The 27,210-nt window shown below is 58.9% G+C and overlaps 2 protein-coding genes across 3 annotated transcripts in view; one reads left to right on the top strand and one right to left on the bottom strand.

Annotated features, from left to right (window-relative positions):
- Positions 1–27,210, bottom strand: part of CORO7 (coronin 7) — a 57,809-nt gene that overhangs the window by 11,735 nt on the left and 18,864 nt on the right. For both annotated transcript variants that reach the window (XR_009559076.1, XM_030883809.2), the window contains exons 7-9: positions 23,129–23,179; positions 17,575–17,661; positions 17,055–17,137 (exon numbers count right to left, since the gene is read on the bottom strand). Coding sequence is in view for 1 of the 2 variants with exons in the window: in XM_030883809.2 (XP_030739669.2) it covers positions 17,055–17,137; positions 17,575–17,661; positions 23,129–23,179 (221 nt within the window). In the remaining variant the exon portion in view is untranslated. The remainder of the gene's footprint in view (positions 1–17,054; positions 17,138–17,574; positions 17,662–23,128; positions 23,180–27,210) is intronic.
- Positions 1,796–12,732, top strand: VASN (vasorin). The gene is made up of 2 exons (XM_030883811.2): positions 1,796–1,962; positions 10,068–12,732. The coding sequence occupies exon 2, from the start codon at positions 10,078–10,080 to the stop codon at positions 12,106–12,108; it is 2,031 nt and encodes a 676-aa protein (XP_030739671.1). The 5' UTR covers positions 1,796–1,962; positions 10,068–10,077; the 3' UTR covers positions 12,109–12,732.

Genomic DNA, 27,210 nt, shown 5'->3' with positions numbered 1-27,210 from the left:
GATCCTTTAGGCAGGTGGGATCTCACTATCAGCAAGAAATGGCCACAGAGGAGAGAAGATTCAGGACCTGTCAGGAAGTCCTGTTCCTGGAGGAGAGTCAGGCTGGGGTCTCCTGAAGGCCTTAGGGGACACAGGGCCCAAGGGCAGAGGCATAGGGACAGTCTGAGCTGACCGCAAACTCAAATGCTTCAGGAAACTGAAGGAGTGCAGCAGCCTGGTGTGAGACAACTAGGCTTGGTGGGGACTGGGGCCACCTGTGAGTCTGGGCCTTGGTCACAGGGGGCAAGCTGCTGCCCAGCCTTGGCCGAGAGTTCCCACTCAAGGCAAGCTGGGAAGTCCCATTTTAATGTGAAACTACTGGATTTTTCAATGTTGGCAATGGCTTCAAATTTTTAAAAAGTCCCACAGGAGCCAAATGAAGCACACCTGAGGGCCTGTACTGGCCTAGGAACGGACGTTTAGAGGTGTGCAAGGCACACTCCACAGCCACATATAACAACAAAAGCATGGGGTGGAGACCTCTGCCCATCCTGAAAGGGGGCCGTGTTGGGGAGAGGTCCTGAGGAGGCGAAGAGCTGAGAAGAAAAGTCTGGGAGGTAACCGTTGCACCTGGACCCTGCTTAGCCCTGTTAGAGACTGGACATGGAGGCTATCCTGCCTTCTGGAGGTGATCCAGTCCTTCAAACACCATGCAACCCCCCCACCCCTGCAAGTTGGTGTGGCCCAGCCTGCTGGGATAAGCCTTCAGCCCCCCCGCCCCCGAGATTTGAGCTGGCCCAGCCAAGCCCTGACTGTGGGCTGGGCTGGACGGGGTGGCGGGTGTCCTGGAGCCGGCTGTAAGTTAGGAGCTGAGCTGGGTCCCCAAAGGCTCTGAGGCATGACTCTGACCACAAGTGCAGAGGGGGAGGAGGGCAGAGTGTTTTCCTGGAATCCTCCAAGGCAGGGGATTTTTCTGGACTAGCCCAGCCCCTGGCACCCACCCCTTCTGCCCCATTAAGGGCCACTGTCAGCAGCACCCAGGCCCCACCTACTGACAGCGAGGCCCAACCTCACATTTCAGTCCAGCACCCCCCAGCACATTCTGGCCTTGAAGCTGCCGGTAACTGTGGGTAGTCTATCATGTCCCCTTCCTGGGTGTTGCTCCCTTCATCTAAGACATGAGGAAAGTGGTCCAGAGGTGCTCACAGCAAAACGACCCCAGGACTCAGATTTGGCATTAGAGGTTGTACTTATGAGGCTCTCAGAAGGGATCTGTGTGTGTGGCCTAGCCAGGAGTTTCTGAAATTGGGATTAGCTACCAAGAACAACACGGAAAGATTTCACATAAAATATCCAGATTTGCAGTTTCTTCTGTAAAACCTGAAGCTCTGGCAGACTGGGACAGGTCATAGCTACTGAGTCTCCCCTCCCCAGGTCTCCACAGGCTCTGGGGTCCGTTCCTCGAGTTTTTATCACCTGCCTGCTATGTCACAGGCATCCAGGTTTGGGATGCTTGGTCTCACTCATTATTCGCTCGCTTCTTCACAGGGAAAAAGGGATCTGCCAGGGTCATATTACAAACTAGTGGCAGACCAGACTGGACCGCAGGACTCCTGACTCCCGACGGAGCCAAGCAAGGTCTCTCTTGCCCGCCTGGTCGGGAGTTGGCGGGGTGAGGACCTGGCGTCTTGGCCGAATGACCCTTTCAGCAGAGGAGAGGCGGGTCTCCGTCGGCCCCACCTCGGCCAATAGGGAACAGCCACACCCCCCGCCCATGGCGGCCACGCCCCCAGACTCTTAAGACTGAACCCGCCTCCCGCGAGCCGACTCCGCAGCCCAAGCCTTGGGGCGGGGAGACGCGGACGCGGCTGCCTCGGCACCTCAAGACCTCAGGACCCAGGACCCCTCCGGCCTCCGGGCCAGGAAGCACTGAGGCCGCGGCCCGTCCCGCCCGGCTCCCGCCGCCGCCGCCGCCGCCGCCCGGTGAGTGTCTACCGGGCTGGGGGGCTGCGGGCGGGAACAGGGGACGGGCTGTGCACACGCGCCGATCACGCGCGCGGACCCCCCCGACCTCCGCCGCGCGCACATGCATTCAGGGCGGGCACGCGGCCCCCAGTCCTGCACGATCAACTGGATCAACTCGGGGACGCACGGCGGGCGGGCACCGTTCGCCCCCGGCCCGCCCCCTTATCTGGCAGTCCTCGGGCTCCGACAGCTCCACAGCCGGGGTGCGCGCACGCGCGAGTACGCGGCTCACCGGCCCGCGGGGCTGCAAGCAGACAAAATAAACACCCCCTCCCTCCTCCCACGGCTGGGCCCTCCGGCATGACCAGTTTTATGAAACAAACCCCTTTGAGGGGATGGCCAAGCCAGAGTCTTGGGTTACTTTTACCTCCTGGAGTGACACTGGTTCTGGGCATGAATACCCCTAACCCCTGTCCCCCTGTGCAGATCGACGGCCTGGGGTCCGTCCTGAGGGATCTGTCACTCAGGGCAGAGCAAGGGGCCCACAGGCATGCAGCCCTTGAAATGGGGTACAGACCTTGGCTGACTGGGTTGTACTCCAGGTATCAGGGTGCCCCATCTCTGCCCCTGCCAGGGAAGGGGCTTTGCTCAGGCTGTGAACCCAATGGCCTGGAGCCAGCCTAGTCTTTTGTGTCCCTGGGCTGGCAGCACTGCAGCCTGAGGGCTGCCGAGGTCCCCTGTGGTCACTGGCAGGCCAGCTGATTAGTGCCAGCCATTCTGCCTCACCCCCATTTGTTAACGATTACCACACCAGGGTAGCTGACTACCTCTCCCGCTGGGGCCAAGGGCTGGAGTGTGAAAGGTGGGAAGGAGGAAGTGACCCTGAGGGTCCCTCTGCTTGCCTTCTGCACCAAGGACAGGTGAGGCTCTGGGGCGTGGCACCAGGACCCAGAGCCCCCTCCCCAGACCAAGAGCTTATAGGGCTGGGGGACTGAACTAAATCTCAAGGTCCCTTCCCACTAGGCTGGACTTTGGGCGTTGGGGGCAAAGAGGGGTGGCTGGGTGGGTGACCTCCAAGTGGGGTCAGCAGGCCCAGCTATTGGCAAGGCCCAACAGGGCTAAGGCAGGCAGTGTGGGGGATGGGAGAGTAGTCCCCTGAGTTTGCTGTCTTCTCCCAGGGGAATCAGCCCCTGGAGCTTCTGTAAACAGTGTCAGAGGCAGGAAGAGGGCTCTGGTAATGAGCAGCCCAGCTGGATTCCCTCCAGACCATTATCTGGCCTCTCCTGGGCCCAGGGAGGGAGGATGAGCACACGCGTGCCAGGCTGGGGGCCCGGGCACTGCCTGTCCCCACCTCCCCTGGCCTCATGTTTCAGTGAAACAACTACCTGGGACCAGTGAGCAGGTGGGGGCTGGTGTCCCAGGGTATTTGCTGGAATGGCACCACTCTCTCCAGACCCTGGACATGGAGGAGGAGGGGTTCAACATGAGAATCCCCTCAGACAGTGCCCAGACCAGTGCTCTCGCCAGGCAGTCCCCTCTGGCAAACGCCCCCAGGGAGATGCCCTGGGCAGGGGATGCATCCAGCTCCTGGCTCCCATTCCTGACACCTCCACTACAGTCCTGGGTGAGCTAGGACAAGTCCCAGGTAAAGAGTTGAGTCCTTGTGGGGGCTTTTAAGTGGGTAGCAGTTCCTGGGATCAGGACAGCAGGGTCTCAGCTGGGCCCTGGAGGCAGCTCCCACCTCAGTAGGCCAGCCAGCCAGTTCCCCTGGTGGCCAGAGAGAAGGCTGGGTGAGCCTCTGTCCACAGAAGTATCCCTGACCACTGGCAGGCCCTGAGCTCATGGGAAGGACAGCAATGCCACTTAACAGGGTTAGTGATCCCTCCCGGAGCCCCCCTCAGAGTCCCCTCCCTGGGCCAGGGAGCCCAAGGCTCCGCACTGCCAAGAAAACCAGCTCCCCTCACTGCTGTGGAATTTGAGAGTTCTTGGAGAAGGGGGAGGGCGTGTGTATGCGTGTGTGTCCCAAAGCACAGCCCAGTGGGCGTGTGTCTGGCGTGGGCATGTGTCTGCGCGCGCGTGACCAGAGCAGGGCTGTGTTTGGGGGCGGGCAGGGGTGTGCTGAGGGTGGGCGGGGGCTCAGCCTTCTTCCTTTTATCAGTTTCCACATTCCAGAGTCAGCCGGATTGCTTTCCCTCAGCTGGCTGGGCCGCCTGGCCGGCCAGACCCGCCGGCCTCCCCCGCTTTTCCTCATTCCACCCTCCCTGGGTATGAGGAGGCTGGAGCAGACTCCCTTGGGCCACCTTAGGATTGGGGGGTGGGAACAGGCGAGGGGCCAGTTCTTCTCCAAGGTGGGGAAGGGCCCCAACCCGCCTCCTCCCAGGGAACGCAATAAGGCTCTCACATTCCTCAGAGGCTGCCTGAGAGATTTAATTAAGGAGGAAGGAGAGAGCTAGCCTGCACTGAGAAGAGGCTGAGGCTGGGATGGCCACTGGGGCCCCCCTGGCCCTGGGCCTGGGTGGGCAGCAGTGAGAGGTGAGAGGCAGACTTGTGGCTCCCCTAATCAACCCCACCTGCCCACCGATCATCTCACAGGCCCCAGGAAGGGCCTCCTTTGCTGCAGGGTAACCGAGACCCTGGGCATGATGGAATGAGAAGGGCAAGACCCCTCTGGGGCTACCTCCTTCTCAGACCCTGTCTAGGCCCCAGACAGCCTGGGCCCAGCCGGCTTGGGGCTGGTGGCCTCCCTTGGTGACTAAGGTCTTCCTCTGGTAAATTCAGGTTTAATTGCAGAGTTAGGGCCTTAGTTGACGGGTGCTTGGCCCTGGGTGGGGACAGGGCAGTGAGCAAGCCCCATGTCTGAGCCCAGCCCCAGTGGCATCACAACTGCACGTGCTGACGGTGGCATCTGGACCAGCCCATTTCAAGTTGGGCCGCAGCCACCACATAGCTCCTGGGGCAGCAGGTGTCCTCTTCCAGCAGAGTGGCACCTCTGCTGAGAAGGCATGTCCTGCCACCCTGAGGGCTCACTTGAGCCAGGGACTGGCCTTAGTCACTGGTCTCCCTGCCCTGAGCTGACAGGTCTAGCAGCTCCCAAGTCACCCACAGTGCCACAGAAGACACCCACCTGGGGCCAGGCAGCTCCTGCCATGGAGTGGGGAAGGGGGAGGAGGTCCAGCTCCTGCTCTTCTGGTGCTGCCAGCTGGCCATACCTGCTCAGGGATCTAGACTCTTCCCTGGACAGGGAGACGGGCTGACGTACAGACTATCCCCCTTGGCAATATTCTGCCCCAGGATCTGAGGCCTGGCTATACAGGAGACCCACCCAAGCAGCTTCGCTAAAACACAACTCTGCCTGGGTCTCACCCCAGAAATTCTTATTTAATTGGCCGGGGGAGGGTGTGGTGTGAGCATTAGGAACTTTCTAAAGCTTCTTGGTGATTTTGATGTGCAGCTGGAGTTGAGAAGCCCTATAGGTGGGAGACGGAAGGGAAGCCCGGATGAGTTCATGGTGTGGAGTGTCAGGACTTACCATAGCGTGAGTAGAACCCGCTGGGGGTGGTGATGGAGTAAGTAAAGCAGAGACGCCAAGACTGGTGGGTACCCCCACCACCAGTCAAAGGGCAGGGCTTAATCAAAAGGCAGGGCTAGGACCACCCCCCAAGAGGGCTATCTCCGAGGAACCTGAGGCTCAGCCCCCTTGGCCCCTTCCATGAGGGCCCAGGATAGAGACCCCAACCTGCTGGGCCAAGGGCTGCTTCTCCCCAGGGATGGGGAGAATGGTGGACCCAGCCCGGGCCTGGAGCCTCCTCAGACACGTCAGCGAAACTGGAGCCAACTGTCCTGGCTGCCGGCATGGTCCCGCCTGCCTGGGGGGTTGGCAGACTCCTGGGCTGGGCTGCTGCCAGGCCTGGCCGGCAGTGCTTCACCCTGGCGGGCCGGCACTGGGAGCCAGAGGCCCAGAGCTGTGGGGTCAGATCTGCAGCTCCAGACCCCTGTACCCACTCCGCAGTATTGGGTACGGAAAGGGACGTGTGCCTGCTTCTGTTTGCCCATTCCTGTTCCCCGCTGGCCAGGCACAGGAGATGCTCCAGCCTGCGGTCTCATGTGGTCACCCGAAGGCCCGGGGTTCCACTCACTTGCCAGTCCCTGCCTGATCCAGGGCCTATGAGTGGGTGCCTCCAGGTGTCCCACACTTGGGGGTGGGTGGGGACACTCTGGGTCCCCCTGAGAGCTGAAATGATGATGTCGTTACTCACTGAGCCCCTCCTTCTGCTCCCCCTCCTCCCCCATCACATGCTGAACTGCCGGCCAAAGGACAGCTCACTTCCCCCCACCCCCTTCTAGAACTAAAGGCACCTTCCTCCCACCCCCCAGGCTGTTCTCTCTAGCTTCTCCTGTTTTTCCACGCCTGAGGATGGAGGGCAGCCTTTGCGTAGAGGCCTTACCCTGAGCCCAGGGGGCCTCCTGTCTGTGCCTAAATCTGCGTGAAGCCCCTCTCACACCATGGCATCCTCACCCCATGCATGCGGAGGGCAAGACTCAGGTTTTATGGGTGACACCCTCACTAGGTAGTGTTTACTGACCATCTAGAATGTCCTCCAAATACAAACTAAACAAGCCCTGAGACTCAGGCGCTGTATCCAGCCTCCCCCACTTCACAGATGGGAACTGAGGCTAAGGGCTGTGGCCAGGCTATCATGCAGCCAGGGTGCAAATGCAGGCAGTCAGACCCCAAAGCCCCATCCCAGCACTGTCCCCTAGAGGGCCCTTGTGGTGGGGCCAGGCCAAGGCGAGTCCAAGTGGAGGGGAGGCCCTGGACACTCTGCCCTCCTGCCTCTACTCCCCCCCTCCAAATCCCAGGGCTACCTCCAGAACTCTCCCCACACCCTTTGCAGAGGGAAAGGGCCCACCTCCCTGCCTCGAGTCAGCAGATCAGATATCAAAGCCCAGGCCCCTGGTCCTTCAGGGCTGCTGAAATTGCAAGGGCCAGGGCAGCCATGACCCCAACGAGACACTCCCACCCCCAATGCACACACACACCAGCACGCACCCAGACAGGCGGAATCGCTCCCAGAACTTGTTAAAAGAACTTCCCCATTTAAAACAAACAGAACAACACAGAACCACAACACGTGCTCAGAACTCCAGAAAGTGAAGCAGGGCTGCTAAGAAAAAAAGCCCACAGGTGAGAAAGGATCTGGGAAGCTATTTAGGGTCAGAGCTGGTCTCCTGCTGCCATGTCACCGGCCCCCTCCAGTCAGTCAGTGCCCTCTGGGTCCCCTCTGGGGGCTCTCTGATCTGTTCTTGGTGGCAGAGCCCCCTGGAGCTGACAGCCCACAGCTTGCCATTTTCCCAAGCCCCAGTGCCAGCTCATTGCTGGACAGGTGGAATGGGGCTCAGGCAGAGGCACTCATCCCTGCATCCTGTGGACTGGAAGCAGGGTAGCTGCTGCCTACTGGGGTCTCCCCAGCCCAGAATGCCAGCTGCTCTTGTTCTGACCCAACGCCCACTCTCCATCAGCTTACCCAGATTGCCTCTGTGGCCAGACAGACCCCCGGTGTTCCTGCCTCCTTCCCCCTTGATGACTTTACTGATTAAAGGGCCAGCAGACTACAGGTGAAGCTCAGAGCCCATGCTGGTCCCCTCATCAATGCAGAATGGGAAACACCCCCCAGTAAGCATCCCAGGCCCCTAAGGACCACATACCTGGCTCCTCGGAGCTAAGTGCTCCCAATCCTGGGAGGTGTCCATTCTGGAATGCCCAGGTGGACGATGAGGAAACTGAGAGAAAGCTGCTGTCTGTGGCCTCACAGTTCGGGTGCCCCTGGCCCAGGGCTGCCTGACTGGAGTGTGAGCTTTTAACTGTGATCTTTTATAAGGCTCAGGGGAGCTGAAGCTGTAGGGGTGGCCAGGCTGGCCAAGTGTAAGGTCCCCTCCCACCCCAGAGCCTGGCTGTGCCCTTCCTGACCCTGCCTGCCACCCCCACCCCCACCAGGAGGGTTAACTCAGGGGGAGGCAGCTCACCCCCCAGGTGCATGAGGGGGTGGGGGTTGCTCACAGCCCACATCTGGAGGCCAGGCCATACCCGCCGCCTTCTGAGTCAGGGAGGGTGGAGCGGGTCCCCACAGGGAAGGAGGCCAGGTGTGGCACACACAGCCCCCTGGGAATGGCGCCGGCAGGGCTGGGGGCACACGAGGCCTCCCGGGTTCTGGCTGAGGTTCATCTGAGGCTGAGTGCAAGATGCTCCTCTGCCATTCACTCAGCAAAAGATGGGCTCTGGGATACAGGGAGCAAAAACAGGGCCTCCCCTCAGGGAGGGTACAGCAGAATCTAGAGAGCAGAGCAGGCGGCACTGGCTGGGGTCAGGGAAGGCCTCCCTAGCTGGCCTCTGAAGGGCAGTCATCAGTGTTAACTAGTGAGGGGCAGAGGAGACCCTGCAGGTGGGCAGGGCCTAGGCAGGCCCAACCTGGTGATGAGCTTTTAGTCAGAGCTGGCCCAACACCATAGTGGCCTCCTGGGGACCACCTGCCCCTCCTCCGCCTCACGTTCCAGGAGCCCACATCCTTGGGGAGGGGCAGCCCGATCGACGGCATTGGGCAGAACATGGGCTGCGTAGGGGGCCACGCTACCTGTGTGGCTGGATGGCTGGCCAGCGTGGGGGAAGGGGAGGCTGAGCCCCAGCACAAAAGGCCCTTGTGAGAGTAGGAGGCACCTGGAGGGGAGGCATGCGGGCCTCTCGGGGACTTTAGGGAACCACAGTGTGGGGACCGCTGCTGGGGTGGCCTCCGGGCTGCCCGCAGGAGCCTGAGTGAAGGGGGGCCCATGCTGTGGCCCTATCCTGTCTCGGGCAGTTCCAGCTACGAGTGGGAGCCTGGTGCGGCTGGGGGAGCCACCCCCACCTGGGCAGGACTGGGCCCCACATCAGGAGGGCAGGCCCAGCCACACCTGGATGTGGTTAAGGACCTGGGCTCTGGCTCAGATTTTCCGGGAGTGCAAAAGCAGCAAGTCACTGCACCTCCAGGAGCCTCTTCTCCTGTCATCTGGGAGTGAGGAGAACAGCTTCCACCTGGAGTGGCTGCTGGGGGACTAAACGAGAAGACTGTAGACGTTCAGTGCTGCGGGCACGTGGGAAGGGCTGCTGCTCCTCTTGCTCAGGGCTTGGCCTAGCGTGGATTCCCAAGAAACGATAGAGGATATGATCTGCGAAGCGTTTCCAGGCTTGACACTGCCTCCGGGGCCACCACACAACCAACGTCCCCCAACCTGAGACCTGGGTCAGCCCAGGGAGGCTGGGGGCCCCTCACCTCTAGTTCTTTCATCGTGGCTCAGTGATGGGGGATCTGAAGACCAAGGTTCCCTGCCTCCCCCCTTCCCACAGCAGGGACACCTGCCAAGGGCTCCAGCCCTCCTCTGCCTCCCCGGGGAACTCTCCTGCTGGCCATGTCCTAGGCAGGTCTGACTTCACAAGTGGAAAAACACCAATCCCAGAGTTTCCCCGTGAAGTCTTCCTGCTGTGGTCTCTCCTCATTCAGAGGACTCAGAGTGCGGCGGCAGCGTCCAGTGGCCCAGGGCAGGCAGCTTCTCTACTTACATGCTCGGCCGCCTGCCTGCCTGGTCTCTCCCAGATGCTGCGGGAGGGGCTGCCGCTCCAGAACCCACCATTCTCCCTCCTTCGCTGTCCACCTCAGCAGAGATTTTTGGGGTGGTTTAGGGGGAGGGCACAGAGTCTGATGTTTTTTGACCACGTGTTCTCTCTGAGCCACAGAGAGGCCAAAGGGCTGGAGTTAAGGAGAAGGGGGTTATTTGTGGTCACTGAGTGTTTGGGGGCCAGGCCCCCCTCTGTGTGCATCAGCCCACCGAACCCTGGTGTCAGCGCAGGAAGTAGCAACTGATATCATAACAAGGTCATGTGATTGCTCAAAGTCACATAGCGAAGAAGTGACAGGGCAGGGACAGGAACCCAGCCAGGGCACTAGGGACCTGACTCATAACTACTGTATGCTGTTGGGTTTGGGGGCGGGGAGTGGAGAAGGGGGCTGGGAATTCCCTTCCCGGTCCTTCCTGGAGTGGCTGTCCCCTGGGGCCCCTGACTCAGGGTCTCCCGCTTTCCTCTCTGCTCCCAGGGACCAGAAGATGCGCTCCAAGACACCCCCGCCCCTGTTGCTGCCGCTGCTGCTGCTGCTGCTGGCCCTGGAGCCCAGGGTGCGGGGTTGCCCATCCGGCTGCCAGTGCAACCAGCCACAGACAGTCTTCTGCACCGCCCGCCAGGGGACCACCGTGCCTCTCGACGTGCCGCCCGACACGGTGGGCCTGTACATCTTTGAGAATGGCATCACCACACTCGACGCGGGCAGCTTTGCCGGCCTGCCGGGCCTGCAGCTCCTGGACCTGTCACAGAACCAGATTGCCAGCCTGCCTGGTGGGGTCTTCCAGCCACTGGTCAACCTCAGCAACCTGGACCTGACTGCCAATAGGCTTCGGGAAATCACCAACGAGACCTTCCGTGGCCTGCGGCGCCTGGAGCGCCTCTACCTGGGCAAGAACCGCATCCACCACATCCAGCCCGGCGCCTTTGACGCGCTCGACCACCTACTGGAGCTCAAACTGCAGGACAATGAGCTGCGGGCGCTGCCCCCGCTGCACCTGCCACGCCTGCTGCTGCTTGACCTCAGCCACAACAGCCTCCCAGCCCTGGAGCCTGGCATCCTGGACACCGCCAACGTGGAGGCGCTGCGGCTGGCCGGCCTGGGGCTGCAGCGGCTGGACGAGGGGCTCTTTGGCCGCCTGCGCAACCTCCACGACCTGGACGTGGCCGACAACCAGCTGGAGCTCGCGCCGCCCGCCATCCGGGGCCTGCGGGGCCTGACGCGCCTGCGGCTGGCAGGCAACACCCGCATCGCCCAGCTGCGGCCCGAGGACCTGGCCGGCCTGGCAGCCCTGCAGGAGCTGGACCTGAGCAACCTGAGCCTGCAGGCCCTGCCGCACGAGCTCTCGGTCCTCTTTCCCCGCCTGCGGCTCCTGGCAGCTGCCCGCAACCCCTTCAACTGCGTGTGCCCCCTGAGCTGGTTCGGCCCCTGGGTGCGGGAGAGCCGTGTGGCGCTGGCCAGCCCCGAGGAGACACGCTGCCACTTTCCACCCAAGAACGCCGGCCGGCTGCTCCTGGACCTTGACTACGCCGACTTTGGCTGCCCGGCCACCACCACCACAGCCACGGTGCCCACCATGAGGCCCACGGTGTGGGCGCCCACAGCCCCACCTTCCAGCATGGCTCCCACCTGGCTCAGCCCCACGGAGCCAACCACTGAGGCCCTGAGCCGACTGCCCCCTGCCCCGCCCACCATGGGTCCTGCCCCCCAGCCCCAGGACTGCCCGGCATCCATCTGCCTCAGTGGGGGCACCTGCCACCTGGGGGCGCGGGGCCACCTGGAATGCCTGTGTCCTGAGGGCTTCACGGGCCTGTACTGTGAGAGCCGGGTGAGGCCAGGGCCGAGGCCCAGCCCTGCCCCGGCCACCATGCAGCCACCCCAGCCCCTGCCCCTTGGCATTGAGCCCGCTAGCCCCACCTCCCTGCGGGTGGGACTGCAGCGCTACCTGCAGGGCAGCACCGTGCAGCTCAGGAGCCTCCGCCTCACCTACCGCAACCTGTCGGGTCCCGACAAACGGCCGGTGACACTGCGGCTGCCGGCCTCACTCGCAGAGTACACGGTCACCCAGCTGCGGCCCAACGCCACCTACTCCATCTGCGTCCGGCCCCTGGGGGCCGGGAGGGTACCTGAGAGCGAGGAGGCCTGTGGGGAGGCCCGCACGCCCCCGGCAGTCCGCTCCAACCACGCCCCAGTCACCCAGGCCCGAGAGGGCAACCTGCCACTCCTGATTGCGCCCGCCCTGGCCGCCGTGCTCCTGGCCGTGCTGGCTGCTGTGGGGGCGGCCTTCTGTGTGCGGCGGGGGCGGGCCGCGGCAGCTGTGGCTCAGGGCAAAGGGCAAGTGGGGCCAGGGGCCGGGCCCCTGGAGCTGGAGGGGGTGAAGGCCCCCTTGGAGCCAGGCCCCAAGGCGACTGAGGGTGGTGGGGAGGTCCCGCCTGCCGGGCCTGAGTGTGAGGTGCCGCTCATGGGCTACTCGGGGCCTGGCCCCCAGGGGTCCCTCCCAGCTAAGCCCTACATCTAAGCCTGGGAGTGATGGACGGTCGGGGCCAGGCTCTCGGCCCCACTGGGACTGGCCAGGGCCCTCCTGCTGCCAGATCAAGGAAGTTCTCAGATCTGTACGATGAGGACATGTCAGGACCGGGGCTGTGTGACCACAGCAAGTCCCTGCCCGTCTCTGGACCTTGGTCTCCTCATCTGTAAGAAGCTGGGACCCAGGTGATAACCTCTAAGGTCCCCCTACCCCCCGCCTGAGTGCCTAGAGGATGGCGTCAGCCCCGTCTTCTGCAACATGCAACCTCTGGGGTGGGGCGGGCCCTGCCGTGTGCTGGTAACACAGGCCCGGGCTGCCAAGCCCCCCACCCCAAGGAGACTCTGGGGGCCAGTGAAGGAAGCCCCCAGAAAAGAGAGCAGAGGGAGAGTGGGACTGGGGATGGGGTGGGTGAGACTGCCTCAGCCCCAGAAAGTGAAGGAACAAAAGAAACTGGAAAGAAAGATGCTTTAGGAACAAGTTTTGCTTTTGTTTTTTAAAATATATTTATAAAAGATCCTTTCCCATTTATTCTGGGAAAATGTTTTTCAAACTCAGAGACAAGGACTTTGGTTTTTGTAAGACAAATGATGATATGAAAGCCTTTTGTAAGAAAAATAAAAGATGAAAAGAAACAAGCATGTTTCTCAGGCATGGCCCCAGGGTATCTGGGCTGGACTAAGGGAGGGTGGGGGCTCACAGGGTCAGCCTAAAGGGACAGCCCTCTCTGTGGGGAAGCTGGGGCCAGGGACCCCTCTCCCCAGCAGGCACCAGGCCCTAGTCAGCATGCCCTAGGCTGTCCTGCCCTGGGTTGTGTCTGCTCCGTCCGCTCGACTGAGGTGCCTGGACCAGCCTCCCAGTGAGACTGGGAACCAGGAGGGAGCAGGGATAGGAAAGGGGCCACTTCAACCTCCGGGTAGAGGAACGGTTAGGGCAGCCTTACCCTTCCCAGGCCCAGTCTTCTGCCAGCAGGAGCTGCAGGGCTCCTGGGAGAGGCTGGGGAGACGCTCATGGCAGACGCAGGCCAAGATGACCCCCAAGGGTCCCTCCTCAGAGATGGGTCTGATGAGCAGTTCACTGCCTGCCTTCCTCTGTGGAGGAGGTGCCTTGAGCCATGTCCTGCTCCAGGACCATGGATGGTCCTGGACCAGATGGCACACACGGCCCAGCCCTTCCTGCAGTCCTGTGGCCCCTCTGCATGGGCTCAGGCTGCAAGACCTTGCTCCCAGCCTCCTGCTCTAGCTACAGAGAAAGGGCCTTGGTAGAGGAGCAGCACAGATCCTGAATGGCAGGAGCTCTTTGCTGGGTGAGGAGGCAGGGACTGAGCCAGGGCTGTTAGGGGCAGGTGGCCCTGTGATGCCCCTTTACTCTCTGCACTTGAGTAAAGTACCCAGGCTTTCCAGAAACCCCGGAAGTGGGAGTGTTTTCCAGGAAGCCACAGGCCAAGGTGGGGGCAGGGCCCCCAGGGATGCTATGCACAGCCCTGGCCTGGACCAGGTGCTGGGAGCTTAGGAACAGTGACAGACACATGCGCCCAGCACCTTTTCCTATTACCCTGTGGCACAAAGGGAGGTGCCCCTGGAGCCAGAGAGGCCCTGCAAAGGCTAGAGCGAGCCTCCCTGCGGCCCCATGCCCATCTCCCTGCATGGGTCATGGCCCCTGGCCCCCAGCCTCACCCTGGCGGGAAGGAGGCAGCCCAGCCAGGCCTGGGGAGCAGGCCCTGCGGTTCTGGGCGTTGATGTCAGTGCAGAGTCAGGCCCGGCCACACGAGGCTCTGGATTCAATTATCGGCTGCTGAGGGTTCTGGCATGAGAAGGGAGGAGGTGGGTCATGGTGGGCAGAGAGTGGTGGCAGCGGGCCTGGGTGGGGCCCCTTCTTCCTGAGGCAGCGGAGGCAGCAGCCCAGGTGGATTTCCTATGGGCCTGGGTCCCATTAGGGGAATGGCTCTGGCGAGGCCTGCCCTCCCCTTCGGCGGCCCCGTCAAAGGGGCCATTGTGGGTCTATGGGCTGCTGCTAAACACAGTGGCTGCTGAATGAATGTTTTCGCTGCAAAGCTAAACCTGGCTAGTGGGGCCGCAGGGGCGGGGTGAGTGGTGGGGCCCACAGAAAGGGGCCTGAGCGCTCACGCCAGCCCTCCCAGAAAAGGTCTTCGGGCATCCCATCAGATGAGGGGCCGGGGGACGAAGAGAGGGCCAGGGAATGAGTCGGGGACCGAGCCAAGATACAGCCACTACCCAGGGTGATCCTGCTGTGGGGAGACGCCAGCCCCCAACTGCTGGCCTCGCTGCCACAGGCCCTGTGCCACGCAGGCTACACATGCTCCCATTTCACGTCCAGTGATCCCTCTACAGAAGAGAATCACAGGCCGGAAACGGTAAGACAGCAGCTTGCTCACAGCAGGCAGGGACGGATCCCAACACCTGCTCCCTGGCCCAGGAGGTGGGGGTACCAGCCTTGCGGGGAGGGCTTGGCCCTCCAGGAGAGGGGAGGGGCTACTGAGAACCGCAGAAGGCAGGCAGGGAGGGGGTTCCCAACCTCCAGGGAACTCGCTGGGATGCAGGGCCAGTGCCTCTGGCCAGAGGTGGACACCTCAGTGTGAAGAAGCAGAACAGACTCCCAGCGTCGACCCTGTGAGGCTTGCTGCCAGGGCGACCTCAAAAGAAGATCGATTTCTCTGGCTTCAGCTTTTATTCTTTGGTAACGTGTGGAGAAAAATCTCCATCTGCCTTCAGCTCAGGGCCGATACTGTTGACCATTCACCCAGCCCAGGAGCAGGGCACCCGAGACAGGTGGTGGTGTTTCTGTGTCTCCTGGACCGGAGCACGAGCTGCTCCGTTAGCCCAGGCCCTGCCGGTAACCCCCCACCTCCACCCAGCACAGGAAATACAGGGCAGCCATCTGTGGACCTGCTGCCCGAGCCCAGCTTTACAGATAGGACCTGCTGCCCTGCGCGTCCCACATGGGGAGGTATGCTCCACAAACAACACAGATGAGCAGGGGAAGGGCACAGATGGGAGCAGAGACAGAGGCCCCTGGGAGGGTGGGGCCCTGGGTCCTCCCTGGGAGAGGATGGGGAGGGGCATGTGCCTGACCCCTGGCCCCCTATAGCTCTTATAAGAGTTCATACTGTTCTGCCCAAATGGAGATGGAAAATCTGTAAAATAGAAAAGAAACTGAGCGGGTGCGGTGGAGACCCATGCCGTGCCCACAGCTGACACCCTGCACACTTCCTACCTTCAGTCCAGTTCACTCAGCAGCCCCCAACACCCCAGGGGGCTTCTGAGGGGTTCTGGCTTCTGGGGAGCCTGGGGGTAGGGGACCCACCACCTCTCAGGCCAGCCTGGAGGCTGGCACGCATCCCTGGCATCCACCAGCTTTGTAGAGGGCTGGAGAGTCCCAGCTCCTTTGCCAAGGGCGTGGGCCCAGTGGGGCAGTGGCCAGGACTGGGGGATGAAGGGGGCGGGACACTGGCCTGGCCGCCCATCTGGGAGTGATTTGAGAAATTCCAGGCCTCGCTGGCCCTGTGAGGCTATTCTTAACTGCTATAATTACAGGGTCAGCCTTGGCCAGTGGCACCATGGGGTCTGGGCATCGTTAACTCCCCCAGGGGCCACACTGGGGCTGGGCAGGGGCTGCTCCTGGGGTGGGGGTGGGGCCAGCACAGATGGGGCGGAGCCTGGAAGGCAGGAAGTGGTGGGGAGAGGAGCATTTGCTGGTAGTGCTGGCTCCCTTTTCCAGGCTGGGCCAGTTCCCTCCCTCTGCTGGGGGGCCCCATAGGGAAGGGGCTGTCTGGCCTGGGTAGGCGTGGAGGACAAGATATCAGTGCAGCATGAGGGCTGGGGGAGGGGTTGCTGGACATGAAGCCAGAAGGCCTGGGGTCCCTGATTCCTCCAGCGCAGGGGGACCCTGGTAACATCCCGCTGTATCCCCAGGGCCAAGAGCAGACAGAGGCCTCACACCTACTGCTATGGGATCTCACTCAGCCTTGCCTCCTTCATCTGCAAATTGGGCCTTTTCAGCACCCCAGGCTTTCCCTGGGTTGTGAGACAGGATGGGAGTGCCACCCTGATGGTTTCCCCTTCTCTGGGGGCTCTCAGCGGGGTTGCCCTGGCAGGAGCTCTTACAGCACTCAGCCCTGCGTGCCCCAGACACGGCCCTCACTGCTCCCAGAGCCTGGACAGGTCACCACGCCCTCTATGACTCAGTTTCCCTAGTTGTAAAATGGAAGAGGAAGGGGCTGAATGGATATCCAAGGACCAAGGCCCCATCCTGGCTCTGACCTCCCAGGTCCCTGCCTGGGTGGGATGTTCAGCAAGCCGCCCCAAGAGTCACAGCTGAACAGGAACCAGGTCTCACCACCTCCTGCACCAGCCGGGCTGCAGTCCTCCAGCCTCCTGTACCTCATCTCCTCAGCGGGCATCCTGGTGTGTGGGTTGCCCCTGCACAGAGCTGGCTGGGCCAGGACCCCGTGGGGCACCACCATAAACCCTCTTGCACACGCTTCCAGGAGGGTGGAAGGATGAGGTGCACTTGTACCTCCAGGCTGCCTGCACCCCCCAACCCGCCCAGGACCACCAGTGACAAGCATGTGGCCAGGGCTGAGGTATCACAGAAATTGCAGGTCCGAGGCCTGCCTCCGTCCTGCACTGGAGCCTCCAGACCTGCCAGCCCACCTGACCCCACGTCACCCCGCGGCCACCTCATGATCGTAGCCTCAGTTTCTTCAGTCTTTGGCTCCACCAGAACACTCACAGCAAAATCAAGCGCATCCCCAGACTCCCTGTCCCCGCACCGCCGAGTCACAGTCCCCTCCCCAAATGCCAAAACACACCAGCACAAGCCCCCGGGCAGAAGCCTGCCCCACAACCAGCAGTGTGCACTTACAGACATCACTGGGCCCTCAACGCCCCCAGCCATTCCAACACGCCAGCCACTCCTACCTGGGAGAGGTGTCCAGGGTGAGGGAGGTGCAGGCGCTGGAGAAGAGCCGGGTGTCCCAGAGCTTCACTTCACGCTCATGCATCTGCAGGGAGGGGGCAAAGAGGGGCTCAGAGGGGCCCAGCCCGGAACCCAGGGACTAAGGACACAGCCTGGCACGGGAGCACTCGCCCCAGAGCAGAGCATTCGGTGGGGGGGGCGGTAAGTCATGCCAGGGAGGGAGAGTTTGGGTTTTCATGTCCTGCCCCTTTAAGAACCCTTAGGTGACAAGGGACAAGGGGCGGTTCCCTCTGTGGACTCTGGTCCCTGGGGGGGCCCACCGCAGTTCCCAGGGTCAGGCTTAGCTATTGCAGATGGAATCTGCCCGTTTTCAACAGCCGTTGGTCCCCTGGGGCTCTGAGACCCGGCTGCACACAGGGCCGTATATGGACGGGTCTGGAGCTGGCCCCAGCCCCCCCTCCCAGTGGGCCTCGTCCCCGCCCTCTTGGTGTGGATGCCCTACTCCTCTGGGAGGAGACCTACCTTGTTGAAACCGGTGGACACAAGGTGCTCCTGGATGCCTGTCCACACCAGCCGGCCATCCCTGCTGTTCTCATGGGCCCACGTGCTCTGGAGGAGGAAAAAGATGGCACTGAGTTGAGCCTTGGGGGCCTCCTTGGTGGGGGGGGCACCCACCTGAGAGCCCTCCAGAGGGCAGGAGGGGTCAGCTGGGGACAGCTCTGCACCCAGAGGGCCTACTTGGCCACGAAGCTTGGGCTCAGTCTCCCTCCTTGTAAGGGGCCTGTCGGGCTGTTCTGCTCATGGCCAGGCCCCTCTTGCTGCGGTGATGGGGCTCAGGACGGCGGCACGTCCTTGCCTCTGCAGGTGTCCAGGGGGAGGCACTTGGCTGCTGGTCACCATCCTCGGGCTCTGAGGACCCCAGTGCCCTCTCGGAACTTCATTTTCCTTGCTCATGGCCTGGGCTGCCTACTTCCCAGGACTGTCGCGAGGATCAACTGAGACCACATGTGATAGGAACAGGCCAGCCACAAAGCGCCGTGCAAATCGAGGGATTACGAGTATTACTGTTGCCTCTTGACGCTGCCAGGGGGCCAGGGAGAGGGTCTGGTGCCAAGCATGGGGAACAGTCCCTGGAGAGGGCAGAAGAGTGCCCCTCTTGGCCCTCCCGTGGTACTGGAGCTGCCAGCAGGAAGGTTTGCTGGGCCCCTGGGAGGAGAGATGAGTTCAAACCGCAGGCGGCCCTGTCCCCCGGGCCCAAGCAGGGGGGAGCTGAGGGGGCCAGAGGAAATGCAAACAGCTCCCTCCCAGTCACCCTGGCCCCTGGAGCCTGAGACCAAAGACCCTGTTACCAAAATTAGCTCACCCCGAACTGTGGCCAGCTTCCTCCCAGCTTCCCACGATCTCCTTGGGAATGAATGAGGGAGCCAGGCGGCTGTGAGGAGCTGGCCCCGCGCCCCCTCCCCAGCCCGCGGAAGCCGACCCCAGCGTGGGAGACCATCGGAAACGGCTCCGTGTCATTCAAGGGGCTTTTCTCACTGCTTCCTTCCCACCCAGCTGTAGTCGGCACAGGAAGTCAGGGCTGGAGCCTGAGAACTAGGGCCCAACATCCCTCTCTTTACGCAAGACGGGCTGTGGGGTCAGGGCAAGGGTCAGCTCTGCCACCAACACCCCAGGGTCAATCAGAAGTGTCACATGGGCTCTCGCCCTCTCATCGGTGTGCAAACATCCCATGTAAGGAGCACCAGACGGCTCGCACTACATTAGCACACCATTCATTCATTCAACAGCCGTGCAGGCCTCCTCCTGGCCAGGTACTCTGCTGGGAGCTGGCAGTGGGGCCGAACACATCTCAGATGGATGGTCACGTCCGGGGTGAAGCAGGGCTGCTCACTCACTTGTTCTTTCATAATATGAATATTTGAGTTGCATGTGACACTAGGCACTGGAGACATGGTCAACAAAACAGAAAGGGTCCGCAAACTCATAGAACGTACAGGTTGAAAGGCAGATGTGAACCAAACAGAAATAACTATGTCAGCGAGTTGCTGTAAGTGGGGGGTTAGGGGTGCGAGCTTTGGAGTCAGACTGGCTGGGTGAAAGCCAAGCCACCAACAGCCTCGTCCCAGGATGTGCCTCAGTGTCCTGACCCACACAAAGAGCACCATGATGGACCCACTGTGGAGGGCGAAGCGCTCAGGGTTGTGTCCGGCACACATCAATGTGCATTTTTTAGAAGGATGGTAACAGGGTACAATAGAGTATAATTGAGGGCAGTGGATTTAGGGTAACACTTAAGATGTGAAGGATTGGCAGGCGTGAGCCAGTGGTGGGGACCAGCATCTGTGAAGAGTCGGGGTCTCGGAGAGCGAAGAGGCCGGCACAGCTGGCAGCGGGGTCGGGGGAGAGGAGGCGGCGGAGCAGGGTCTACAGGGCCTATGGACAGCGAGGGAGCATTTTTCATCCAGAGGCACAGGTTTGGATGGAACATTCTTTGGCCCGTGTCTCCACCTTCCTATTTCACACACAGAGAAACCAGAGGCCCAGAGAGAGGAAGCCATCTGCCCCAAGTCACCCAGTAGGACAGCCACCTACACCAACCGTTACTGTTCTCTGTCTGCACAAGAGGAGCTGATGGAGGACAGGCAAGGAGACAGGCACAGCCAGAAGGCAGCAGAGCCCAGACCAGGAGGAGCCCAGGATGCTGGCTGCCCCCAGGCACCTCGGGTCTCCAGCAATCCTCCCTGGACGAGTTCACACTGGGGGAACCAGGCAGTGATGGGCAGGGCATTGTGGGCTGGCGAGTCCTGCTCGCCCCACAGCTCTCCACTCTCACCTCGGGTCTCAGAGGACATGGCACCCAGGAGGTGGAGACAAGGTCAGAGCTTAGGCTGAGCCCAGTGCACCCAACATGGGCACACCCAGCTCAGTCTGCCCCAGGGGTCAGAGGAAGCCCCAGCAACTTGGAGGGGAGGCCAAGGACCCCCTCCCCATTCCTCTATCCCCAGATCACTGGAGTGACTTTCAGTTTCAAAAATGGCAAGTTTTTTGCTGACCTCAGTGGGACTCGGGGAGGAGGAGCCCTCCCTCCAAATCCCCGGATTCTCATTCTCCTGGGGTAGAGGGGAGGCTGCAGTTGGGACCCAGGCACCCTGCCACCCGAACCTGAGCCCTGTCATAGGAAGCCGCTGATGGTGATCCCGAGCCTGCAGGCCAGGCCTTGGGGTTTCCCTCTTACAGGCAGCTAGGTGGAGAAGCCCCTCGATACCCCCATGTCTCCCCCACACCTGGCCCCAAGGAGAGAACAGGAGGGGCTGAGGCCAGGCCGCGCCTGCCCAGTACAGGGGCGCCAGGAGCAGGCGCATACCCAGCATTCCAGCTGCAGTGAAGCCAAATCCCCCCTCTGTCGCCACAGCAACGCTTCCTGTGTGGGGCAGGGCGACTGGAAGAGCGGCCCTGGGCTCCTTCCTAAGGTGAGGGGACCTTCTCCGGTGGTAAGACCCCCATCACTCACCCACACCCCTCCTCAGCCAGGCTCAGTCCTGGGCCGCAGATGCTGGCCCCCCAGGCCTGTCTGACACGGGGTGGTCGGAAGGAGCAGTTCCGCCTGTCCACGCCAGAGGTCCTCTGGCCCCCTCCTGCCCTGGACCAGCCTGTCAAAGCTCACCACCCCTGGGTACCCCCTCAGCTGTGGCTTCTACTTCCCTGGCACGGCCATGGCTTCAGGGCCTCGGCCACCCCCACTGGGGCTCTGGCACAGTGAAGGGGCAGGAGAGGCCTGGGGCTCCGGAGTCAGATGGACCGAACCTGCCTCTGCCACTCAGCTGTGAAACCCTGGGGGAAAAAATAACCAAAGGACTGACTTTACAGGATGGTCAGGAGAGTGGAAGGAGATTGTGCGTGCCAAGAGCCTGGGACATAATAACCCGTCATAAATGCAACCTAAAAACAAAGCAGAGGGTGTGAACAGGAGGGAGCCGCCCAAGCATCCCCTGCTCCAAGCTCCAGTCTCCAGAGGAAGGGCCCAAAAAAGACAGTGGAGGGAGGACTCCCCAGGCCTCCCTGCCCAGCCCCCAGGCCATGGGGACAGCCAGTGGGGCAGGGAGGGCAGAAGCTGGAGGGAGGGCAGTGCCTTCTTCCCCAACCCCCACCAGTACCCCCTCCAGTGGGGAAGGAGGATCTCAGAAGAAGGCACTCCCAAAAGGCCTCTCCCCCGAGCTGGCCCCTCGGTTCACACCGACCCTGGCTGCCAGCAGCAGTTTTCTTAATAGAAGCCAGGTGTGGGCCAGATGCCCTGGCGGAAGTGGGGGGCAGGGCCAGGCAGAGGGCAGCATTCCAGGTCCTGCTGCCCCCGCATAAGCGGCCAAGCACAGGCAGCGTCCCAGGAGCTAGGAGGGGGTGGGAGCCACCCACGCTCTTCCCGGGTCTCCTCGGCCCAGAAACCCCCTTCAGGGGGGCTCCCTCCCTCTTCTCTGAACTTGGAGCCCTTGGACGGCAGCCATTGCATCTCTACCTCAGCACCATGACTGCCCCCAGTTGCTGGAGGAGGAGGAGAGAAAGGAGGAAAGGGTTCAGCTGGATGAGCTGGCCAGAGGCACTGCCTAGCTGGGGCAGGAATGGAGGTGCCGGGCGCTGTGGCCTGGACCCTGGGGAGGAGAGGGTGACCTGAGAAAGTTGCGGGGAGAAGGCCTCAGTCTCCCTCCTCGAGCTGAGCCTGGGGCCCCTTTCCAGGCAAAGACTGAAGGTTATTTAACACAGAAAGCTACAGTGAGGCCCACTGCTCACGCTGCCCTGAGGCTCATATAGCTCCACCACAGCCAAGGGGCGACGACACCAAGGAACCAAGACCCAGCCTCGAGGAAGCAAGGCCAGGGTGGAGCTAAAGCCACTTCTGCTGGGCTTGGTTCACCTGCCAGGATGGGGCCTCCTCTTGGTCTTCAGCCAGTCAGAGGTGGAGCTGACTGCACTGCCCTGGGAAAGAGCTGCAATTGGCTGTATGAAGGGGAGGTGTGTGTGTGTGTGTGTGTCTGTGTGTGTCTGCGTGTGTGTGTGTCTGTGTGCGCTACTACTGCTTGGGTTTAGACTGGTGGATTACCCTTGACCCCGGGTGGGGAACAAGTCCTAGAAATGGAGATGAGGCATCTCTGCTGGGCCTGGGGCCTCGCTGGGGAGCTCTGCCCACGAGCTGGCAGCAGAACCCTGAACTGCACCTTCCTCAGGAAAGAAGGCTCCTCAGCTTCTAGAAGAATTTTTAAAAATGTAAATCCGCTCATTTCACTGTTGGCTTATAACTCTAATGGCTCCCAAAGCACAGGTGACAAGCCCCTGACTCAGGCTCCTAGGACAAGCTCAGTCCGCCCCAGGCAGTCCACAGCAGCACTCAGGCCTCAGCCCCAAGCCAGCTCCTCAGGGAAGCACTAAATCACTCCAGCAAGAGGAGCCCCCCAGCAATTGCCCCGTATCTGTCTCGTTCACCACAGAACATTCTATGCCTGGCACCAAGTTGTTCTCAAATGAATGAACGAGTCCCCAGTGGCTCAATGCCTGCAGCATGAACCCATCGCCTGGCCTCCTCGTTTGGAACTCAAAGGGCCACATGCACCCATGCACAGCCAGACACAAACCGAACCCGCTCAGCGCCCGGGGCCCACAGATCAGGCAGGCCCCCCAGCACCAGGGCCTGGAGGGGTGCAGAGGGTGGGGGCTGAGTCTTCTTGGCTCCTCTGTGGCTGGCCTCCGCTGACCGTACCAGGAAAGGTGGGTAGAGATGAGGGTTTCAAAGGAGAGGAAGTTGGAATCTCAAATTAGCTTCCTGAAGCCACAGGATGCTTCCACCGAAGGACTGTGGGCGGCCTGGCTGCCCCCACCCTGTGATCAAAGCTGGATCCTCCCAAGACCCAGAACATGCTTCCCAGAAAGAGCCTTGAGCCACCTCCCAGGTGACCCCCACGTACCCGCCAGGCCTCGGCCAGGGGCACGGGGCGTGGCAGAATCTGTGTGTCAGAGGCTGAGCTGCCCTTGCCCGTGCCTGCTGAAGCCGCTGGGGCCTCAATCCAGCTCCGCTGCCCACACAACTCACCTGGGAGGCCTCGGGCTTGGCTCTGGGGTCAAAGATGCGCAACTGCTTGTCCTGGAAAAGCAGAGAGGAGAAAACAGCACAATTAGGCCGGGGAGGTCCTCTGAGAGGGGGCCTATCTCCCCCACCCCTAGGCTCTGATGGTCCCACACCCAGTACACAGGTTGAGCATCAGGCACCAGGCGACCCCTCCCCAGCCCAGTTCCTCCTTCTCACAGCAGGGGGCAGGCCCCCTTTCCAGCCCATCACCCACAACAAAGACTGTGACAAGAGTTCACATTTCCGGAGCACCTACTATGTGACACGCATGATCTCACCCTATCTTTCCAACCACCTTATGAAGCCGTGCTATCACCATGACCCCTTCACAGATGGAGAAACTGAGGACCAGAACCAAACTCTAGGTTCCCAGCCGCTACACATGTGTCCGGCCCTGTGCTCAGCCCAGCCTAGAGGGGCTCACAGGACAACATAATTTCTACACTTAACTTGGCATCTAACCAGGACAGCAAGCTTGCACATCCATCTATCACTCAGCACACAGTTACTGGTTCAGAATACCTGACTGAGGGTGGGGATGGGAACAGACGAAAAAAGAAGAAAAAAAATACCAAAACAAAATGCCCATACCTTATATAAACAGCTTTCTTTCTGTGGAATAATCTCTCTGCGTGTGTGAGTGTGAAAGTGTACACAAATGTACATGCATAAAGAACTGGGGGAGAGGAGGCGGAATCTGTATCCATTGACTATTTACAGGCTTGGCCATGATAAATTGTTAACTGCAAAAAGGAAGATGCAGAGTTACGCGGTGTGGTGTGATTCTACTGTGGTAAAAGTAAAAAACTCCATTTGTCTGACCACATTCCTGTATGTTTTGCAAGTCTGCTGAGTAAGGAGAAAGGTCTTGACAGGCACGGGCCATGTTTTAATGCTGGCACCAGGGGTGAGGCAGGTGAGGGGTGATCAGCTTTTCCTTTTTACATCTTAGTACAGCTCCACTTTTTCCCGATCAGCACAGATTCATATTTTCTTATTTCAAAAAACAATCAACCAGCAATGAACAATTGGAATTTGAAATTAAAAACACAATACCATTTACATCAGCACCCCACAAAAATGAAATACTTAGCTAGAAATCTAACAAAATGGGACTTCCCTGGTGGTCCAGTGGTTAAGACTCCATGCTTCCACTGCAGGGGGCGCAGGTTCAATCCCTGGTCGGGGAACTAAGACCCTGCATGCCACACGGCACAGCCAAAAAAAAAAACTAACAAAATACGTATAAGATCTACATGAGGAATACTACAAAACCGCTGAAAGAAATCACAGAATTAAACAAATGCAGAGATATTCCACGTTCACAGTTAGGAATACTCAATATTGTCAAGATATCAGCTCTTCCCAACTTGACTTATAGATTCAATACAATCCCAATGAACATCCCAACAAGTTTTGTGAATAGCGACAAACTGATTATGAAGCTTATGTGGAGAGGCAAAAGACTCAGAATCGTCAACACAAAATAAAGGAGAAGAACAAAGGTGGAGGACTGCTGCTTCCCGGCTATATTCTAAAGCTACAGTAATCAGGACGCTGTGGATCTGCACAAAGACAGACAAATAGATCAATGGAACAGAACAGAGAGCCCAGAGGAAGACCCCCTTAACTACAGCCAGCTGATCTTCGACAAGGGAGCAAAGGCAATACAATGGAGCAAAGACAGTCTTTTCAACAAATGGTGCTGGAACAACTGGGCATCCACATGCAAAGAAATGAATCTAGACACAGACTTTACATCTTTCACAAAAATCAACTAAAAATGGATCATAGTCTTTTTTTTTTTTTTTGCGGTACGCAGGCCTCTCACTGTTGTGGCCTCTCCCATTGCGGAGCACAGGCTCCAGATGTGCAGGCTCAGCGGCCATGGCTCACAGGCCCAGCCGCTCCGCGGCATGTGGGATCTTCCCAGACCGGGGCACAAACCCGTGTCCCCTGCATCGGCAGGCGGACTCTCAACCACTGCGCCACCAGGGAAGCCCTGGATCATAGTCTTAAACATAAAAACACAAACCTTTATTATAAAACCTCTAGAAGATAGCATATGAGAAAACCTAGGTGACCTTGGGTTTGGCAATGACCTATTAGATACAATACCAAAAGTGTGACCTATGAAAGAAAAAACTGATAAATTGGACTTCATTAAAATTATAAACTACTGGTCTGCAAAAGACACTGTTAAGAAAATAAAGACATGCCACAGACTGGGAGAAAACATTTGCAAAGCACATATCTGAGAAAGAACTTATATCCAAAAAACACAAAGAACACTTAAAACTAAGAAAAAAAAATTTAAAAATAGGCAAGAGATCAGAATGGACACCTCACCAAAAAAGATACACAGAAGAAAATTGAAAACATGAAAAGATGCTTAACACTGTATCTCATTAAGGAACTGTAAATTAAAACAACAATAAGCTACCACTACAAACCTACTAGAATGCCTAAATTTCAAAAAACTGACAATACCAGGGCTTCCCTGGTGGCGCAGTGGTTGAGAGTCCACCTGCCGATGTAGGAGACACGGGTTCGTGCCCCGGTCTGGGAAGATCCCACATGCCGCGTGCCCCGGTCTGGGAAGATCCCACATTCCGCGGAGCGGCTGGGCCCGTGAGCCATGGCCGCTGAGCCTGCGCATCCAGAGCCCGTGCTCCACAACGGGAAAGGCCACAACAGTGAGAGGCCCACATACCGCAAAAAAAAAAAAAAAAAACTGACAACACCAAATACTGGTGAGGATGCGGAGCAACAGGAACTCTCATTCACACTTCTGGTGGGAATGCAAAATGATTAAGGCCACTTTAGAAGACAGTCTGGCAGTTTCTTACAAAGCTTTAAAGAAAAAAAAAAACTCTTACTACATGATTCAGCAACTGTATTTACCTAATATCCTAAGTATTTACCCAAATAAGTTAAAAACTTATATCCACATAAATGTTTATAGCACTTGCAAAAAACTGGAAGCAGCCAAGAAGTTCCTCAGTAAGTGAATGAATAAATAAACTGTGGTACATTCATACAATGGAATATTGTTCAACGATAAAAAAAATAAATAGCTCAGACCCCAAACCATAAAACTCCAAGAAGAAAACATAGGGGAAAAACTTCATGACATTGAATTTGGTAATGATTTCTTTCTTTTTTAAGAATTTTATTTATTTATTTATTTTATTTATTTTTGCCTGCATTGGGTCTTTGTTGCTGTGCACAGGCATCTTCTAGTTGTGGTGCGCAGGTTTCTCATTGTGGTGGCTTCTCTTGTTGCAGAGCACGGGCTCTAGGCTCCCAGGCTTCAGGAGTTGTGGCTCACAGGCTCTAGAGCACAGGCTCAGTAGTTGTGGTGCACGGGTTTAGCTGCTCCGTGGCATGTGGGATCTTCCCAGACTAGTGCTCGAACCCGTGTCCCCTGAATTGGCAAGCGGATTCTTAAGCACTGTGCCACCAGGGAAGCCCGGTAATGATTTCTTAAATATGATAACAAAGCACAGAGAAAAGCAAAAATAGACAAATGAGACTACGTAAAACTTAACTTTTGTTTATCAAAGACCACAACAGAGTAAAAAGACAACCTACAGAATGGGAGAAAATATTTTCACATCATCTATCTTATAAGGAATAAATATCCAGAGCATATAAAGAACTTATATTACTCAAAAATGAAAAATCAAATAAACCAACTAAAAATGAGCGAAGAACGTGAATAGACATTTTCCCATAGATACACAAATGGCCAACAAGCAAGTGAAAAGATGTTTAACATCACTAATCCTCAGAGAAATGCAAATGAAAATTATAGTAAGATATCACCTCACACCCGACAGAATGGCTACTATCAAAAAATCTGGAATATAACAAGTGTTGGTGAGGGTGTGGAAAGTTGGAATCCTTGTGCATGGTGGTGGGAACATAGAATGGTACAGATGCTATGGAAAACAGTCTAGCAGTTCCTCAAAAAATTAAAAATAGAATTATCATATGATTCAGCAACTCTGGGTATAAACCCAAAAGAACTGAAAATAGGGTCA

The sequence above is a fragment of the Globicephala melas genome, chromosome 15 (genome assembly GCF_963455315.2).
Source record: "Globicephala melas chromosome 15, mGloMel1.2, whole genome shotgun sequence".
Taxonomy (NCBI): domain Eukaryota; kingdom Metazoa; phylum Chordata; class Mammalia; order Artiodactyla; family Delphinidae; genus Globicephala; species Globicephala melas.
The sequence above is the reverse complement of the archived record's forward strand: the minus strand, read 5'-3'. Positions and strand labels throughout refer to the sequence as shown.